The sequence below is a fragment of the Artibeus jamaicensis genome, unplaced genomic scaffold (genome assembly GCF_021234435.1).
Source record: "Artibeus jamaicensis isolate MK-2021 breed Jamaican fruit bat unplaced genomic scaffold, CSHL_Jam_final contig_548, whole genome shotgun sequence".
Taxonomy (NCBI): Eukaryota; Metazoa; Chordata; class Mammalia; order Chiroptera; family Phyllostomidae; genus Artibeus; species Artibeus jamaicensis.
Window position 1 is genome coordinate 12,804,949 of NW_026521883.1, and position 20,967 is coordinate 12,825,915.

At 35.4% G+C, this 20,967-nt stretch overlaps 1 protein-coding gene across 6 annotated transcripts in view; it reads left to right on the plus strand.

The window, feature by feature from the left end:
* ICE2 (interactor of little elongation complex ELL subunit 2) overlaps nt 1-20,967 on the plus strand; it is a 65,812-nt gene that overhangs the window by 18,503 nt on the left and 26,342 nt on the right. For all 6 annotated transcript variants that reach the window (XM_037151057.2, XM_037151061.2, XM_037151062.2 and 3 more), the window contains 5 exons: nt 10,111-10,248; nt 10,834-10,950; nt 11,205-11,364; nt 12,552-12,733; nt 19,638-20,631. In XM_037151057.2, coding sequence (XP_037006952.2) covers nt 10,111-10,248; nt 10,834-10,950; nt 11,205-11,364; nt 12,552-12,733; nt 19,638-20,631 — 1,591 coding nt within the window. The remainder of the gene's footprint in view (nt 1-10,110; nt 10,249-10,833; nt 10,951-11,204; nt 11,365-12,551; nt 12,734-19,637; nt 20,632-20,967) is intronic.

Sequence of the window (20,967 nt, forward strand, 5' to 3'; positions counted from 1 at the left end):
ATCCCATTCTCCTTCACTGAAGAGATTATCACTATCCCAAGTGTAGTTCTGATAATTTTCCATGCCTTTTTTTTTCCTGGTAGTTCTTTAATCTCTCTTGGCTGTTTTTTAATTTTACATGAACAGAATTATTTTACTCTTTCACGTGAACAGAATTGTTTCTTGTTTCACTATTATGATTATGAGATTCATACATATGTGTGTAGTTATAGTTCATTCATGGTCATATATTATTTTATGAATAAAGTACAGTTTATTCTGTTGATCAGAATTTGGGTTGTTTCCATTTTGGAGCTATTCTAAGCAATGCTCCTATGCAAATTCTTATACTTTTCTCTTGGTACACATGTGCACACATTTCTACTGGGCATAAAATTATGAATGGAATTGTTGGGTTATAGAAAATGCATTATCTTCAATTTTAGTATATACGTAATGTCAAACTTCTCCTAAGGTAACTTCACCACTTTACATTCCGTCTATCAGTGTATGAGAATTTTGTTGCTCCATCTCTTCAATATTTGACAGTTAAAATCATTTTAGTTTTAGCCAATATAGAGGCAATGGTAGTATATATTTAATAAAATTGTTCATCTTTTCTCATGCATAGTGCTGATTTATTGTGAATCGACTGTTCCAGTTTTGCACTTTATTCTGGATTTCTTATCTTTTTTTTATATGTGGGAGTCCTTTGTATATTTAAATAAAAAATTTTATGGGTTATATGCTATGCTGGAAGTTTTTTTTCTTTCGATAAAAGTTTCTTTTAATCTACAAGTTCTCTCTCCATCCCTTTCTCTGAAACCTTATGTTTTCAGGAACCCGGGTCATTTGACCCGTGGAGTTTCCCCCAGTGCAGACTGTGATTGCATATTCTTGATGATGCTCAACACGTCTCTTCTTTTCTGTATCTCTCACAAATTGTCACTGGGATCCAGAGGATTGATTAGAATTCGTCTCGCCAAAGGGGTTGAACACAGTTCGCGGTGTGTTCTTTAATTAGGTGACACATTGTATCTTTAATTAGGTGACACAAAAATGTATCACACACACATTTTTGTGTGATGCTCTGTGCCTAGATCCATTCATTTACTTGGGTTTACAAAATTGTAGATTCTGATTGCTTTATTTTTATTTATTAGAACAATTTTATTAAGACATGTTTTCCCTCATCTGCTTTTTGGTTTTCTACTTCCTATAGCAGGGGGAAAAAAGATAGATTATTTCCCCTTATATACCAGTTTTGGAAAAATTAATAGGTTCCTTCTTATTCTCCAGTGGTGATCAGTGTTTTATTTTTTAAATATTATTAAATGTTGGAATTAAACCAATTTAGTGGGTTTTAGTCCACTGCAGGTATCCTTTTTGAAGCTCAAATAATAGCAACTTTGGTCAGCTGACAGGCTCTGCCTGCTGACCTTTGAGCCCTTGTGAGTCACTCTTGTCTCCTTTGTGGCTCAGTTGGAACGTCATCTCTCCAGCTCTAGACTCAGCCATTTTCCAGAGCCCTTGTCACTGTTGTTTGTTTGTTTTGTTGTGGTTTTAAGTGGGGAATGGTATTTCAAAACTGCAGTCCGGGCACTAGGGATGCTCATTGTTCCTGGGTTTGTGGAGCTAGGAGATACATATGGAAAGGAAAAATAACAATACTAATACAGGATTACTAAAAACAGTTTGAAAAAAATTTTGTGTTCTCCCTACTCCTCTACTTTTTTAAAAAGTTCATACTACATTTGTGTTGTTTGTACTACATTTGTATTGTTTGCATTTATATCATTACATAGTAAATGTTTGCATTTGAATTCACACCCAACTTTTTAAATCAACTTTATTGCAGTATAATTTCCATGTAAGTATTCATTTTAAGTGCATGTCCGTGAGTTTTAACAGATGTATGCACTCATGTAGCCCTAACCATAATCATGATATGACGTATTTCCAACACCGAAAAAGATCTCTGTGCCTCTCCCATCCGTGGCCTCAGGAAGCCACCAATGTGCTTTCTGTCACCATGGATTAGATTTGCCTTTTCTAGAGATTCATGAAAATTGAGTCACACTCAATGTCTACCCTTTTGTGTCTGGCTTCTTGGTCACTCAGCATTTTTTGGATGTTCATTCACATTGATACAAGTATCCATAATTTGTTCCTTTTTGTTTTATATTTTTTATACAAAAAGTGGTTTATCAGTTCAACTGTTGATGGACATTTGTGTTATTTCCATTTTGAAACAATTAATGGATGAAGCTACTATACACATTCTTGTACAAGGTGTTTGGGGGACATGTGTTTTCATTCTTCTTGGGTAAATAACTAGGGGTGGAATTTCTAAGTCATATGACAAATGTTAAATTTCATTTTATTGAATATTTTTAAAATATTTATTTTTAGAAAGCAGAAGGGAGAGAGTTGGGGGAGAAACATTGATGTGAGAGAGAAACGCCGATTGGTTGCCTTCCCCGTGTCTCTAACCAGGGAACCAGCCCACAAACCAGGCACGTGCTCTGACCAGGAATCAAACCAGTAACCCTTTGGTTTGCGCAACAGTGCTCAACCCACTGAGCCACACCAGTCAGGGCAAATGTGGTTACATTTTATCAGAATCTGCCAAACTGTTCTTCATAATAGAGGTAACCATCCCTGGCTGGTGTGGTTCAGTGGACTGAACACCGGCCTGGGAACCATAGTAGATGTAACCCTCTTACCAGCAACATATGAACTCCAATTCTACACTTTTCCCAACGCTTAGTATTGTTCATCTCTCTATTTTAGCCAACCTAATTGGTGTGTAGTAGCGTCTCATTATGGTGTTAATTTGTGTTTCTCTGATAAGCAGCAGTGTTTGAACATTTTAAGTGCTTATTGGCTTTGTATATATTTTGTGAAAATGCCTTAAAATTTTTTGCTGATTTTATTCATTTTTACTTTGGAGTCTTGAAAGTTCTTTGTATATTCTGAATACAAGTCCATTGTATACAGTTTCCTCCCAGTTTGTGACATACCTTTTAATTTTTTTACCAGAATTTCTCAAAAAAGCAATTTTAATTTTAATGAAGTTTAATTTTTCAAAGTGTTTATGATTATTGCTTTTACATGTTCTTGCATGGAAATATTTGCTAACCCCAGGTGGTTCTCTTCTTGGGTCACTTTTACTGTTACTTTGTCCCACATCCTCCTTCTCCCCCCACCCCCAGGGACTTTATCAATGTCTGGAGACATAATTGGTTGTCACACTTGAAGACTGATACTGGTATCTACTGACCAGAGGCCAGGGATGCTGCTAAAAATTCTACAATACTCATGACATCCCCACAACAAAAGAATTGCCCAGCCCAAAATATTGATAGTGGTTATGTTGAGAAAACCTGATCTTGAGGTTTTATGGTTTTAAATTTTATTTGAATGTCTGTTCAAGTTATTTTTTGTGTAAGATGTGAGGTTTGGATCAAAGTTCATTTTTCTGTTATATGGATATCTAGTTCTAGAGTAGTGATTTTCAACTAAAGAGTGCTTTTTGCCTCCCAGCAGACATCTGGAGACATTTTTGGTCATCCCAAGTGAGAAAGGAGTACTTCTGGCATCTAGTGGGTAGAGCCAAGGATGTTGCTCAGTATACTACAACGTACAGGACAGCCATAAAGAATTATCTGGTCCAAAATGTCAGTAGTGGCAATGTTGAGAAATTTTATCTAAAATTATTGGTTGAAAAAGCTGTTTTTGTCTTTGTTGAATTGCCTTGTTATCATAGAAATGTGGGTTAGTTTTCTGATTCTGTTCTATTCCATCAATCTATATATGTGACTTTATGCCAATACCTCCTGATCTTGTAGTAAGTTTTGAAACCATGTGGTGGAAGTTCTGTAACTTTGTTCTTTTAATCTAATTGTTTTGGCTCTTATCAGTCCTTTGCATTTCCATGTAAATTTTGGTATTAGCTTGTCAATTTCTACCAAAATGGTAGGTAGGATTTTCACTGGGATTACTTTGAATCTATAGAACTTGTATTTTACAAATATCTCAAAATAGTGTTTAGATTGTCTTTTATCCTTTTTAAAATAAAATCTGATCATCACTTATCTTTTAATTAGAAAGCTGATTCATTTACATTTATTATAATAATTGGTGTATATGGACTTGCTTGTTATTTCTACATGTCTTACTTTTTCTAAACAACTTCTTTTACTACTTTTAAAGGAGTTGACGCTCCCTGCCCCTTCCTTTTCTCCTCTCTCTTGATTTGGTATTTACACATTGTTTCGTTCTGTTTCTTTTTTCTCTTAGGGATTACTCTTGAATTTTTAAATTGGATGTTCCCCCTCACTGAATAACCTTGTTACCTTTGATATGTGGGTCATTTCCACAACTCTGTGTTGTTCTATTAAGCTACAGCTCCAAAGACCACAGAGTGTTTTGACTTTCATCACGTCCTCCTGGTTGATAGTATTGTTTTAATGTTGTCTCTGTTTAAGACGCACTTAATATTACTATTTTATACAATGTTTAATTTATCTAATTTTTTTGTCTTTTCATTTTTCTTTTCAAATCTACAATCTGAAATCCTCCTCATTATTCTTGAAATGCTGTGTGTTCTACATGTTCCTTCAATGAAGTGCTCTTAGTGATAAACAATTTTTTTTTAATCTGGAAACAGTTCTTTTTTTTAATCTGGAAATATATTTATTTTGCTTTCATTCTAGTAAGATTGTGTTTTTTTCTAAAAGTATTTGTAAGTTGACAGTTTGCTGTATTTCTTAAGATTTGAAAATAAAATTGTACTTTTTCTGGCTCATGTTATTGCTATTAAAAAGTGTTATCTGTTTAAAGTCATTTCTTTTAGGGAATCTGTCTTTTCTCTCTAACCTTTCTTTATTTTTGGTGTTTTACAATCTTGTTACAATGTGATTTTTTTTATTCCTGTTTGGTTCATTTCGTCTTTCTTTCATTTTTTTAGGAACATATTAAATTTCTTTACTAAAACAGTGCTGCCCACCTCATTAGTTATCCTGAAGATTTAATGAGATATGTCATGTAAAGCATAAACATAGGATCTAGAATGTGATAAAAACTCCATGAGTGTTATTAGTTGGTGCCTTTATTATTAATATTTGCATTATTGTGAATTCATATCCTTCAGTTCTAGAAAATTCCCAGCCATTTTAAATGATTGCTTTTCCTTCATTTTCTCAACTCTGTTGTTCTGGGATACCCAAATACTGAGTTTAGACCTCAGTTTTTCTTCAGGTTCTCTTTCTCTCTTTTTTCTTTTTGGTAAAATATACATAACAGCCCTGAGTAGTGTGGCTCAGTGGGTTAGGCATTGTCCTGCAGAGCCAAAGGTCACTGGTTCTATTCCAGGTAGGACACATGCCTCAGCTGTGGGTTACTTCCATGTCGGGGCATGAATGAGAGGCAACTGATTGATATTTCTCTCTCACATAGATGTTTCTCTCCCTTTCTTCCTCCCTTTTCCTCTCTCAAGAAAGAAATAAGCAAACAAACTATAAAATTTACCACTTTGGCCATTTTTAGGACAATTAAATGGCATTAAATATATTCACACTGTTTTGAGCATATTTCTACAGTCCATCTCCAGAACTTTTTTATCTTCCCAAACCAAAACTCTACTCATTAAGTATGTCATTATTTTCCCTTCCCCCAACTCCTGGCAACCATTATTCTTTATATCTGTAAGAATTTGATTTCTCTAAGTACCTCATATACAGTATTTGTCCTTTTGTGATTGGCCTCTTTCACTTAGCATAATGTCACTGAGATTCAATCATACAGTGTCAGAATTTCCTTCCTTTAAAAAATTTTTTAAGACTCCTAATATAAAATTTGCCATCTTAACCATTTTAAGTGTCAAGTGCAGAAGTATTAAATACATTCATGTTCTTGTGTAGCCAATCTCCAGAACTCTTTATCTTATAAAACTGAGACTTTATACCCAATTCTGAGCTGTTTCTACTCAACACTGTGACACCAAATTTGTTGAGGGGTGGGGATGAGATTTCCCCACACCAACTGATTCTCCAACTTCCCAGATAATAAGTTAGCCTAGGGCTCCTACGAACCCCACCTCCGATTCAGTAGTTTTGCTGGAATGGTGTAGTGAAGTCAGGAAGGGACTTGCTCTTTCACTTTTTATAAAGGATACATCTCAGAAACAGCCAAATGGAAGAGAGATGCACAGGGCGAGGTATGAGGCAGGGGGCACAGAGCTTTCATGCCCTCTCTGCGCACACCACCCTTCCCGCACCTCCACATGTCCACCTGGAAGCTCTCTGAACCTCATAGTCTAGGGTTTGGTGTTGATGTTTCACTTTGTTGGAATGATTGGTTATCATTGGCTATTAGTGACCAACTTCCCTACTTGGAGGTCAGGAGTGGGACTCAAAGTTCCAGCCCTCTGATCATGCCTTGGTCTTTCTGGCAGCCCTCCCGTCGCTACCCAGCGGCCACCAGTAATCTCATTGGCATAAAAAGGACATTCTTAGCACTCGGGGATTGTACAGAATTTAGGAGCCATGTGTCAGAAACCAGGAGCAAAGACCAGATGTATCTATCTTTCCTCCTTTTTTATCCTCACCTGAGGATATATTTATTGATTTTTTAGAGAGGAAGGGAGAAAGAGAAAAACATTGATGTGAGAGAAACTGGGTATCAAAACTGCAGCACAGTTTAGGGCACAGTTAGGTATGTGCCCTAACTGAAATTGAACCCACAACCTTTTGGTGTGTGGGACATCGCTCCAACCACTGAGCCAGCCAGCCAGGGCCCAAATGTGTATTTCTTATTGTATCACCCATTCAACAATAACTCCTAATTCGCCCCCCCCTCTCTTAGCTCATGGCAACCACCACTCTACAATACTTTCTGGATTTGTCTAGGTGCTGTCATGAATGGAATCTTACAGTATTTGCCTTTTTGTGACTGGCTTGTTTTATTTTGCATAGTATCTTTAAGAATCATCTGTGCTGTGCATGTGTCTGTCCTTCATTTTAAAGGTTGAACAAGTATTCCATTGTATGTGTATAAACATTTTGTTTATTCATCTGTTGTTGACCACTTCAGTGGTTTCTACCTCCTGGCTGTTGGGAATAATGCTGCTGTGAACGTGGATGTACAGATATCTGTTCAGATCTTTGTTTCCCAAGGGTTAAGAATGCTAGGCTCATGTTCAGTTCTCAGCTTGACCTTAGAACTGGTTGAGGCATTTGCCTTCAAGCTACCTCACCTTTTGTGGGTTTTCTTACTGATCACTGCTCCTCCTCACTCTAGGTGGTTCGATTTTAATTATTTATGGTCCTTGGAGATTCTCCTGTTCTACAGAGCCCAGCAGTGCTATAAAAATTGTTAGTTGTCACTTATCTAGGATCTAGTGTTACTTGGATAGGAGTGCTCTTCAAGATACCTATTCAACAGTACTTCCAGAAGTGCCTATTAAACTTTGAAACATATATGATATCTACATACAATGGAATACTATATAGTCATAAAAAGTGATGAAATATTGCTCTTTGGGACAACATGAATGGATCTTGAGAGAGTATCAAGCTAAGTGAAATAAGCTGGATGGAAAAAGACAAGAATTACATGGTTTTATTCACATGTGGGATATAAAACAGAAAGCAACAATCAAACTCATAGGTAACAACATTATGGAGGTTACCAGAGAGGAATGAGGTGGGAGAGAGAAGAAGAGGATACAGGGGTTCAAATATATTGTGACAGAAATAGACTAGATTCTGGGTGGTGAGCACACAATGCAATATACAGATGTTGTATTACAAAATTATACACCTGAAACCAACAGAATGTTATTAACCAATGTCACCCCATATAAGTTTTCATTAAAAAATATATGATACCATTTTTATGGCCCAAAAATAAAATTTAGGGAGATCATCATTATCGCCTTTCTGTGTAGTGATAGATCTGTGTTGTGTGCATGCATGTGGTTTTGGTGTATTTAACTTTCAAGTTATTTTGAGTGTTAAGTAATATTCAGGGGGTGAATGATGGGGAACAGCCTGAATCTCTTAACCCTCCTTGTTCACTCTTAGCTGTTAAAAATTATTAGTTAAAAACCTTTTAAATTAAGTATATCAAGAATAATGTTCCTTTAGTTGCTCAATATCTACCAGTTGTAACATACCTTTAATAATATATAATCTATTGAGTATAGGTGTAAAATTGTCCTGGATTTTTCCTCTGATTCTTTCTCTTGCCAAAGTTACTGAATTAAGGAAAACTCAAATAAAAGCACTGTGACATCCAGCACTTTTACCAAGAAATATGTGCCAATAAATCTCTAACCAATTATATCCTAAGAATCCTAAAACATCAATTTCAAAGAACCTATGCACCACAATGTTCATAGCAGCACAATTTACAATAGCCAAGAGTTGGAAGCAACCTACGTGCCTGTCAGTAAATGAATGGATCAAAAAATTGTGGTACATATACACAATGGAATTCTATGCAGCAGAGAGAAAGAAGGAGCTACTACCATTTGCAACAACATGGATGGAACTGGAAAGCATTATGCTGAGTGAAATAGGCCAGGTGTTGAAAGACAAATACCATATGATCTCACCTTTAACAGGAAGCTAAACAACAAAACAAACAAGCAAACAGAATAAAACAAAGACACTGAAATAGAGAACAAGGGGACAGTGACCAGAGGGGAGAGGGAAGGGAATTTAAGGGGGAAAAGGGGGAGGGATTTTGAGGAACAAATATGAAGGACACAGGGACGAGAACTAAGGGGGGTGGGAATGGGAGGCAGGTGGGGAGCATGGGGTGGGGGTGGTGGCTGGGAAGGGAGAAACAGAAAAAACTGTACTTGAAAAATAACTAAATAAAATTATTTTTAAAAAAATCTCTAACCAGAATGGTCTTCATGTCACATAGTTCTTCTGTAACTTTGCATGTTCAGATTCTCACAATGACTGCCATAGGACAGGAATGTTAGGGGTGAAAGTTAACTGATGTCATCAGTGAAGAACAAAAGTATACTGATCTGAGTTTGCAGTGGACTAAAGTTTTTTAAAAAAACAGCTTTCCCATGTCAGCCTGCATCTGCCTTAGTTGCAAGTAATACTCTAAATTAAATACTAAGGGCACTATTGAAAAGCATGGAAGGAAGGGGAAAATGTCGAAGAGCTGGGAGTGAGGATTTAGAGGGGAAGATGGGGATACGAAACTATCAATGAACAGATACACTGTAGCAAAGTTATTGATTCGTAATAACAGATTTTATTAATGTCTGAAGGGAAGGGAGATACACGTAAGATATGCTTATTACGAAGGGCTTTTGTGATATAAAATATATTCTACAAGGATCAGATTGGGTTCATGGACAGGAACAAATTCCTGTCAACTTACCTTAGAAGATACAAATTACCTTAGAAGATAATGCCTCTGCAGTTTAAAAATTGTAAACCCAACCCCCACCCCAAACTGCTATGTTCCTTTGAGTTATCTACATGTTATCAGAGGGAGGTATTGGGTAAAGCTGTGAGTTTTATTTCCTTCCTGATTACATTTCCTGGTAAGTTATTAATATTTTGAAAAGGGTTTGGAGAGAAGAAAAATGCTCCATGTTTGAATTAGTTGCAACATTTCTCTTTTGGGTGGGGGGGGTTGTAGATTAGAATGACATGTAAGATAACTATGTTAATTCTTTGTGCTTAGCAGTCTTTTTAGGATATTAAACTTACTTATTCTTAATTATTCATATAACTGCTTTTATGGCAGTAAAGTGTTTTGAAATTTTCGTGTGGCTTTATTTCCTTGACAGTTTCTTAAATAGCATACGAGATATGTCTTCTATTTAATTTTGAATTTTAATACAATTGCTAATTTTAGTATTATTAAATATTAGTGTTTTCAGAAGTTAGGCATAAAAGAATTATTATGAAAAATAAGAGATTACATCAAGTGAAGAATATACTATATACCTGGATTGTTAAAAGTTTTATTAATGAAATGAAGCTGTATTTGAAATGCATAATTATACAGCCACATGTAACTAAATTATTTTTGTTAGATTATTAAAGAAAGAAGTACAGTGCAAATGAACTTCTCTTGGTTTTTCTTTTCTAGCAAAGTTTAAGAGCTTGCATTGACCAAGTAAAAAAGTATCCAGAATTCTATACTCTCCATGAAGTCACCAGCTTAATGGGATTCTTCCCATTCAGAATAGAGATGGGATTAAAACTAGAAAAAACTCTTCTCGCATTGGTAAGGTTTACCGTATAAACGTGTATACTTATTTCTGTTTGAAACATCATCTCTATTTCATGTAGATAACATTTGTACAATAATGAGATACTACCACTTTTAAAATATACAGCATAAATGTGTCCGTTTTTAAATGGATTCCAGTACTTGCTGTTTTTAAAAATGTCACTACGCACTTTATTTCTTGATTTTCTTAGTGCCCATCTTAATGTTACTGAATATAAGCAAGAAGTCATTTTTTTAAGGGATTTTATGCACAATCATGGAAGTGTGGTGAAGAGGATAGTTTAGAGTTCCTATGATCAATTGTACTTCACAATATGAGGTAAAAGTTTAAAGCAGCAGGAAAAATTCTATGGCACTCTTGTCTTTGGTGCTTTATATATATATATATATATATATATATATATATATATATAGTGGTTGTCAAGCAAAAACATGAAAATCTTGACTTAAGAAGACTCTAAATTTGACATTTTCATTTACTAGAATGAAGAATTTTAACTTCAAAGTCTCTTACAATGAAAGGATACTTAGAAAAAATGCACCAAGATTTTTGCAATAAATACTTGGTTTTTAATTTAGGGTAGCGTGAAATATGTGAAAACAGTATTTCCGTCAATGCCTGCAAAGTTACAGCTCTCAAAAGATAACACATCTGCCATTGAGACACCAGAACAAACAGCTGCAGCTATGCATTATGTAAGTTCGAAGGTGGTTTGGGATCTTTAAGTAACCTTCTGTACCTAATAAAGTACATAGAATCTGATTATTCTGAAGTTCTCTTCCTAAATTTCTTCAGTTCTTTTTATTACTTCATTAAAGAAATTTCCAAAGGGTTGGGGGTGGGAGGGGGTAAGTGGACTAAATGGTAATGGAAAAAATACAATAAAAAGTTAATTTTAAAAAATTTCCAATAAGCATAATGAAGTAACAAGTCTTATGTTGTTTTCCAGGATATTAGTAAAGATCCAAATGCAGAGAAGCTTGTTTCCAGATATCACCCTCAGATAGCTCTAACTAGTCAATCATTATTTGCCTTATTAAATAATCATGGACCAGACTACAAGGAACAGTGGGAAATTCCAGTGACTGTTCAAGTAATACCTGTTGCAGGTTTGTGATTTGCTATGTCAGGTAATGCTCTTAGTAGAGGAGTTGTGATGGTTCTATTTCAGCAGTCTAATTATAGTCTGTTATCAAATACAAAAATACAAGTTTTGATTTAAGTAGGATGTAAGTTTGACATTTACATTCAATAGAACTTTTTAAATAGATAGTGCTACCATAGAATTGACACTCAGAGATAAATGAGTTATTAAATCTACAGAACCTGTATTTGTGTTAGGACTAAGAGGTATTAGAGAAATAATTAGGGTTTAGTGTGACCAAAAATACATGATATGATCAGGTTCTTTATCTTTCAATGAAATTAAAAGAATACAATACTTTATTAGGCAGCCTCAAATCAGTGAGTTTCCAGGACTTACTTACTTGTCTGTTCTTGGAATTCAGAATTAAAATAGGTCTATACTTATGAGCATAAGTTAGTCAGTCTATTGAAAGTAAAATTATATTTGCATGTAAATTCCTCTGTACAAAAGATTATTCCTCCCTGGCTGGTGTAGCTCAGTAGATTGAGTGCGGGTTGTGAACCAAAGGGTCACTGTTTCGATTCCCAGTCAGGGCACGTGCCTGGGTTGTGGGCCAGGCCCCCCATGGGGGCCACATGAGAGGCAACCACACACTGATGTTTCTCTCCCTCTCTTTCGCCTTCCCTTTCTCCCTCCCTTCCCCTCTTTCTAAAAATAAATAAATAAAACCTTAAAAAAAGATTATTCCCTTCTGTTTTGGTTCATATTTAATAATTTTTTCTTCCAGAAGTACTATTATTATTATATGTAACAACATAATTCTAATAAATGAGGACTGTGTCTAATGAAACAAAACTACAAATTAGAATTAAATATAATGTATTCTCTGTAGTGAAAATTTTATCACCTTTTGAAAGCATAACCCTATAAGAACTGAGTATTAATGATGGTGAAAGTATAACAATAAAAGCAGAAATCATTTTTTTAAGTTGTTAGAAAACATTTTTCTTGCCAGTTTTATTCTCTGGTCCTCAGATCTGTAAGGGACTTGAGAGATTTTCTAGTTCAAGGTTGGCAAATATATGGGACTTGTGCTCACACTTTCCTATCCTGCGTCTCTTTGTTTAGTGATCCTTCTGTCATACATCCTGGTTTTTTCCTTAAATTAACTACTAGAAACTGACCACCCTCTTCTGTTTCTGTTTTAAGGTTCAAAACCAGTTAAAGTAATTTATATTAATTCACCACTTCCCCAAAAGAAACTGACAATGAGAGAGAGAAATCAAATCTTCCATGAAGTTCCATTAAAATTCATGATGTCCAAAAATACATCTGTTCCAGTCTCCGCAGTATTTATGGACAAACCAGAAGACTATCTACCTGAAATGGATGTATGTAATAGTTTTTATTTCTTAAGGGAATGTATTTATTTATTCTGTTGAAGCCTAAAGTTTTATTATAGGTCTCTAAATCTGTAGCTAAAAATTTGAAACTGAAAACTGAACCCCAGGTCAAGCTAGTCTTTTGGCAAGTAACTTAACTTCCCTCAGCCTGTTTTTTTTCCTTTTTTTTTTTTAAGAAAAAGGTGATTGTTTCACCTACTTCACAAGATTGTTGTAAGCATTAAGTTTAACATTACAATTAAAATGCTGAGCACAGTCTTTAGTATACATGTACTAAAAACTCAGTCAATAACAGTGGTAATTGTGGTAAAGTTGTATTTAATTATTCTTATTTACATTTCAGGGTTGTTTTTTTTTAAGTATGAAAAGGAACAGATGAATTTGATTGGTACAGAAAGTATTTGGCCAGATTGTTGGCCACGTCGTTAATGTTTTCAGTATACTTGGTAGCTGTGTGACCCTAAGCCACCTACATAACCTCTGTGCCTACTATGCTGATCTGTAAAATGGGTATCATGATATTATTTAACTCATGGGAATATTTGGAATTAGATGAGTTGATACATGTAGAGCATTTAGAACAATGTGTGGCAGTCCATAAATAGTAGCTTTTATTATTTTGTATATTTTTTAATCTTTTTTCATGATTATTAAACTCAGACATTTTGTTTATACCAAACATTCTTCCATTTGTTGTACAACTGTTTATTGACAATACTGTTCTATACTGCAATGAGGATACAGCAGTGAATAAAAATAGTCTCCTTTCTTATGGAGCTTTCATCGGTGGTGGAGGGCACAGATAATTAACAAAATAGTAGAAAAAAGCAGATGGTAATGAATGCTATGCAGAAAAATAGAGCAGGTTGAGGAACGGAGTTAGAAGTGGGAATATTTGTAGAGAGTCAAGGTCGAGAAGGCTTTTCCGAGGACAGGAAACATTTTTATAACGTATGTGTTCATAGAACACTTCCAACTTTTCTTACATTTTTTTGTTTCGCATTTTGAAATCTACCTAAAACTTACATTAGTGCGAGGTAAATGTCAGGAAGTAACAAGTATTGTAAAGAAACATGAAGTAGGTTAACAAGGATGAAAACTGATAGAGTATCTCCTTTCATTAATGACAGACCACATTATTTGGATCTTTTCATTACTGCCAATAACTAAAGCTGAACAAAATTTAAAAATTCTTTCTTGAAGTCATCAAAGAGCTAAGAAGGTAGTGAGGAATTACAGGGCGGAGATATCAGAGAAGACCAGAACCCAGGGAGGTAATGCTGTCACTTAGTGGGGTTTTTCTTATTTTAATGTTTTATTTTTGCCCTGGATGGTATTGGTCAGTTCTGAAGAGGCCACAGAAGATGGACTGTGGTTTTGACAGCATGACAAGACAAGGGAGGCAAAAATCACAGTTCAGTTTTTCATTAAAAGCTTGGACCCTGCAGGGCAACACCCCAAAAGTAGGGGTGAACCAGAAGCAAGTCAGCTTTCTCAGAGGTTGTAGCTTGAATTTTCAAGCCTTGAACTTGGATTCAGATGCCTTTAGATTACTAGTGTCTCTAGACATGTAGCAAAAGCAAATGAAAATAATTCCAAGAGGAACATCACATCATTCTGAGCCTCAAATTGTTTCTGCAAATTACTTTTTAAAATACAGGATAATTTCTTAACTCTCTTTTTAATCCTCACCTGAGGACATTTTTTATTGACTTGAGAGAGAAAAGATAGGGAAAAAGAGAAAACATCATTCAGTTGCCTCCTGTACATGCCCCACCCAGGGATTGAACCTGCAACCCAGGCATGTGCCCTAATCAGGCATCGAACCCTCAAACTTTTGATGTAAGGGATGATGCTCCAACCAACCGAGCCACCCAGCCAGGGCTAAAATATAGCATATTTTAAAATAAGTTCTTAAAATACAAGAACAAAAGATATTTCTAGATAACTAGAAATAGGAGGAGGAGACCATGCAGTTACTATGAGCCAGAGCCATCAGGAACAATGACCAAAGAAACAAGCTCACCTGAATGGCTCTTAGAATTATCCATCAAAAGCTGTTAGCCAACTCTGTTGAGTTGTACAGTACTCAAGGATATTAATGCTGAACATTTCAGTGAGGAACCAGAAACTTAAAAGCCAATCACATTTGAAAAAGACCTAAGTAGAAATTTTAAAACTGGAAATATAATAAGTACAATTAAGGGGGAAAATGGAGATAACTGTACTTGAACAACAATAAAAAAATAAAAATTCTGTAAATGGGTCCTTAAAGCACTTTAGATAATGCTGAAAAGAGAAGCTGTAAACTGGAAGATGTGTCTGAAAAGACTGTCTACAATGTGACACAGGCAACGAAGAGGTGAAAATGGCCACCGTGTGTAGCTGCACCAGAAAGGTGATGTGAGAGAGACATTGACAGGGACCACGTCAGTAGTTGGAGACAGAGGGAAAAGTCTTAAAAGCCATCAGAGAAATAAAAGGGCTGAGAATGAGACAGGCAAATAACTTCTCAACAACCACAGAAGCCAGAAGACATTGGAATGATATATTGTGCTAAGAAGAAAATCTATTTACTAAAATCTTCTGATCGTATTAAACAAGATCTTTTTCATTAAAAATTGAGTTTAGTACCAGTAGACCCCCCTCTAATGGATATTTTTGAGGTGCAAGGAAAATAATCCCAGATGGAAGGAGGAATGAAGAAAAACAAAAGTGAAAATAATGTGTATAGGCTCTAGTTTTAAGTGATTGCAGGGGCACTCAAGAAGTTACGGGATTTCTAAAGTCAGCTGGACACTAAGAACTCCAGAAACTAACCAGCCAAAGTCCTGTCCAAGACAGAAGCCTTCACTCAGGAAAAATTAGTGGTAGTAGAGTCCACATTGACCAGAACAAGGACATTAAAGGTAAAGAAAAGAAGTTTTCAGATAACTATAGGAGAGAGGAATAGAGGAGCCAGATGTGAGAATATACTCAAGATTCACACACGCACACACGAACCTACATGCATGCATACTTTGCGGTAACAGCGAAGCATGAGCGTGGAGCCGTGAAGCTGAGAAAGCTGTCCTGCCACATCCCCCCACACAGTGGTTCTCCATAGGAGCAGGAAAGCCTGTCTCATTGAGACATGAAGAACACGAGAGGATTGTTGATGGAAGTTTTTACAACGATATTAGAGGAAAAAGAAGCCATTGCTGTAACATTTCTATAATCAAGATGTACCCACAAAATGTGAAAACTGCTCATTCTAGAAATCTCAGTTCTAGAAATGTAGCTCAGAAGTACACCAGGAAAAGAACAAAATGTATGCACAAGTTATTGCAGTACTATTTGCAGTAGTAAAAGATTGTAAACAATTCCCATGTCCCTTAATGGGGTATTTATTAAATAAAGTGTACATTCTCAGTAGCATAATAAGCACCCGTTAAAAAGAACGAGGAAACTCTAGATGTGCAGCTATACAGTGATCTCCAAGATATATTGTTAAGTGAAAAAGGCAAGGAAGAGAACATTTCATGTAATAGGCTACTTTTTATTCAAGGAAGAAATAGGATGGAGCAAAAGTAGGTTTACAGCTGTGAGTATGTGAAACACTTTATTCTTGTATTACTACTTATTGTGTTATTTTCCATATGAACAACTGTAAACCTTTTGTCCCACCCTGTATACACACACACATATTTGCATATATTTTAAAAGAAAATTCATACAATGAAGAATAAATTTAAAACTAATGAAATGGTTAATTGTGGGGGGATGGAACAAAGTAGAGGAGGCAGGATTATCAACTGGATTTTTCTGAATATCTTTTGTTTTATAGTTTTAACTTTAAGCCATATAAATATTTTACATGACTATAAAATAAACTTTAAAATATTAAAAAAAACAATCAAAGCTGAAGTGAAACAAATGAATCCACTGTATACCAAGTTAGTAGTTTAACCAGAGAAGAATTATTTTAAGTGATTAGAAACTTGGTAATTTGACCGTACACCCCTAGAGAGTTATATCCTAAGTTCAGAAAGAACTGCTAAAAAATCTTAAACTGCATTTTGCTATTTTTGTTTTTAATACATTAGTATGATAAAGCAAATAAATTTATATTAAGCACTAAGAATTTCAACGTAAGAGATAAAAATGCCAATCAAAGAAGTTAAGTAAATACCCTATAATAATACTGGAATCATATCAAAAGACATCAGAGCCACCTCTCCCATTGGCCAGAGAGGTGTCAGTTTGACAGTGACAAAGGATGACTGCAATGGATTGAAATGTATGGAATATGTTAAAATCCATGAATTTATAATGATATTTTACATAAAAGTGCTAGTCACCGTCAGAGAATGCTTGTACGAGAAGTCATTATTCTGACAACTAATTTTAAAAAAATCAAGTATCTTGTCTTCCCTTTCCAGTACAAACTATATTTCAGGGTAATGAGAGAATATGACTGTCATCATTTTGTAGCTTCTAATGAAATAGTGAATCTCGGCAATGATCCTCATCAATAGCTGCTAAAACCATTAGGAGATCAATGAGGAATTTTATAATGGATAGATTAAGTTGATGAAACCTGATGAACCAACAAATCAATTGTAACATCACAAGAAGAGAGAAAACCAGACATCATTAGCCTCCTGATAGAAGTGGGAGCACAAAGTGCCACACATAATGGATTCAGGTTGAGAAAAATGGTACCTGAACCTGATCAAGTTACTAGATCATTTAACAGGAAATTCCAAGGATATAAGACTGTGTTAAATGACATTACAGGGATGCACAAGTTAAAATCCAAAATGCAGAAATTTTTACAGGATAACTAATCTGGTTTCTTCTACAAATATCTGGCCGGTGAGGTGTTGGCTGAGTATGAGGAAAGTCATTTGACAAATTAAAGAGAATTGAGAGATGTATCAACCAGTTGGATACTGTTGCAATAAACAATTGTGAAAATACATCACACTGGGAAATTTTAACACTTGATCTGTTATTTTATAACATTAGGGAATTATTAACTTTTTCTGATATAATTAATGATATATTTTGTAGAAGAATCCTTTTATAGCTACACATTATTTGTGGATACATACTGTTTACAGATAAATGAAATTTTTAATTTAAATTCCATTGTGAGAATGGTTTCTCAGTTCATTAAATTTTGGTTTTATATTTATGAAATTTCTTTATTTTAGTATGATTATGTTATTTTCTTCTTGCAAATGCTATGAATAATACTTTTGATTTTTAATGTCTACTATTCTAATTTTTGCTTTTAAATATCATGTTTGTTACTATCATTTTAATCCATTTAGTAATTGGAGCATTTTTTATTTCCGAGGGCTTGGATATTTTGTTTGTTTACATTTTTCTTAATGATGCCTAATTTTACTTACTTTTAAACAGAGAGTAAGATCTCAGCAAATTGTGTTTTGTGCTGTATTGATGTTTTTTTTATATTAATTTATAGTCCATCTTTGGAAATGCCCCTTGGATTCTTGGGAGGGAAAAGGTATATCTTTGTAGTCTGTATGTATGTTTTCAATCATTTATATATATTTCAACCACTTAATCTCATTCCTACTTTTTGTTTCTATTTTACATGTTCAAGACAGTGTATCGTTGACCAAGTACAATAGTTGTTCTTTCAAATTTTCCTCTTATTTTTAAGTTTTGACTACCTATTTTGACGTTTTTGGCATGTCTCAATTCATGACCAAACCGTATCCATTCATCATGGCCTTCTTTTTTCAACATAGGACTCCTTTCCCTGTCTAATTCATTTTGCACCTAATTCTGCTTTGTCTAACACTTAATGTTGCCATTCTGTCTCAATTTCTTGATATTATGCCTTGTGGTTTTGTTTTTTAATATCTTTGTGAAAGAATGTCTTATGTAAAATAGCATAGAGCTTAATTTTGTTTTACCAAACCAGTCATCTTTTCACTTTAGTAAAAGGTGCCATTTACTGAGAAGCTACTACATGCCAGAGACTTTATCAAGCAACTTTCTATATACTGTTCTCACTTAATCCTCAGAGCAAATCCAAGAAGATGACCCTATTATCACTATTTTAGTGCTGAATAAGTTAAGGTTCAGAGAGGTTAATAAACTTAACACAGGTTGATCTTACACACTACTTAATTGCTGCCAGGCGATTTCTTTCTCAAATCCTAAGCTTCGAAGCTTTGGTGTACATAGCGAAGTACACCAAACCAGATTTCCATGGTATGTGTTTAAAGTGCTATGCCAGACTGGGGAGAGATCTGCTGCAGCTCGGGTGAGAGGACAGTTTATTCCTGAATAAATTAAAGCTCTTCCATTATCATAATAGTGCATGGAAAACTGCTTCAATGGCTTTGTGTCCTAGGATACAATAAAATCACTTCCCGTCCATTTCTCCTCCTTTTACTGAGATTTGTTTTCCCTGAGTAGATGTAGAAAGTCACTGATTAGTGCAACAGACGCAGAGGCTGGTGACACTTCACAGTGGCAAAGAGGCTTTTCTTTTGTCAGCTAAGGCCAGGTGTCTCTGCAAAAGTGTGTGCAATGGGTGTGAATGAAAATCTGCTTCCTTCCTCTTTTCTTTGTGGTCCTATTTTTTGATTAGTGGAAATTCCTCATGGGCTGTGATAGTTCACAAGTATTCCCATTTCCTGTGTTATTACAGCTTGGCAAATTTGTGTTTCATCAACGTTACAGCGGGAATGTAAGGTTAAATAAGTTAGTTGCTAGTAGTTTATTGCCATCTTAAGCAAGAACCTTTCAGAGCCATTAGACTTCTGCTTTTAAAGAGCATGAACTGTGTATGTGAGGAGCAGGGGCGTTAAGAGATCGATGAAGTGTGGCCTGGAATTTTTGCTAATAGTTTACCAATTACTTTTTTAAGATGTCTAATGAAGTTAATGAGTGCCGAAAAATTGAGAGCCTTGAAAATTTGGATCTGGATTTTGATGATGACGTCACAGAACTTGAAACTTTTGGAGTAACCACCACCAAACCATCAAAGTCACCAAGTCCAGCAAGCACTTCCACGGTACCCAACACGAAAAATGCTACTACAGCCCCCAGTGCAGCGGCTGCTCCCGTGGCACCAGCTGCACCAGCTGCACCAGCTGCACCAGCAGACATTTCTGCTCACTCTAGAAGTTTATCTCAGATTCTAATGGAACAGTTGCAAAAGGAGAAACAGCTGGTGACTGGTGTGGACGGTGGCCCTGAAGAGTGTAAAAATAAAGATGATCGAGGATTTGTACCATGTGGTGAGAAGGCATCAGGAAATTCTGACAAACCTCTGATGCAAGATGGTGACTCGAAAACATCTGACGCCGTACAGTTAGGAAGCTCTGCAGAAAATGAAACCTCTGATAAAAATAGCATGGCTACTGATACTATGTATGCTGGTGAAAGACTAGAGAACACAGACAATTCAAAGGAAAAAACTGTTACATCAGAAGCAACAGAAATTGAAGATGCAGAGCTTTGCAGTAGTGATACAGATGAAGACTGTTTAATCATTGATACAGAGTGTCAAAAGAGTAGTAATGGAAAAGCAGGTAAAGTGGGTTCTAATTTAAGTTCTAAGCCGGCCAGCCCAAATTCTTCCTCAGGAAACCAGACTAATGCTACCTGCAGTTCTGAAGAGTCCTGTGTTCTAAAAAAACCTATCAAACGAGTATACAAAAAATTTGATCCAGTTGGGGAGATTTTAAAAATGCAGGATGAACTCTTAAAGCCAATTGCCAGAAAAATACCTGAATTGCCCTTAATGAATACAGAAAATTCTAAACAACCTCCTGTTTCCGAACAACCATCTGCTCCTTCAGATACCTCTAGTTGGCCAAAAACTGTGTGGCCTTCTGCATTTCAGAAGCCAAAAGGACGTAAGTAAATATTTATTTTAAAAGTTCATATTAACTGTTTTGCCTATTCCTTGTCCTTCGGGTTTTTTCCCCTCATTCCCTCACTTTCTCTTTGTTACAACTTGTTTTATAATCTTTACGTAGTCATTGATTAATCATTTTTTAAATCTGCCTCTCTAAATATATACCCATAGTTGTATGGATCTTGCAACCTGTGTTTATCCAACATGTACAGTGACTGCTAAGCTATAGGTGATGTCGTTCGTCAGACGGATGAAAGGGAAGTGCATCAAAAATAATCATAAATATTTATTACTCCAAAATGTATTTATTCTTGGTGTTTTGTACTTTTTCATT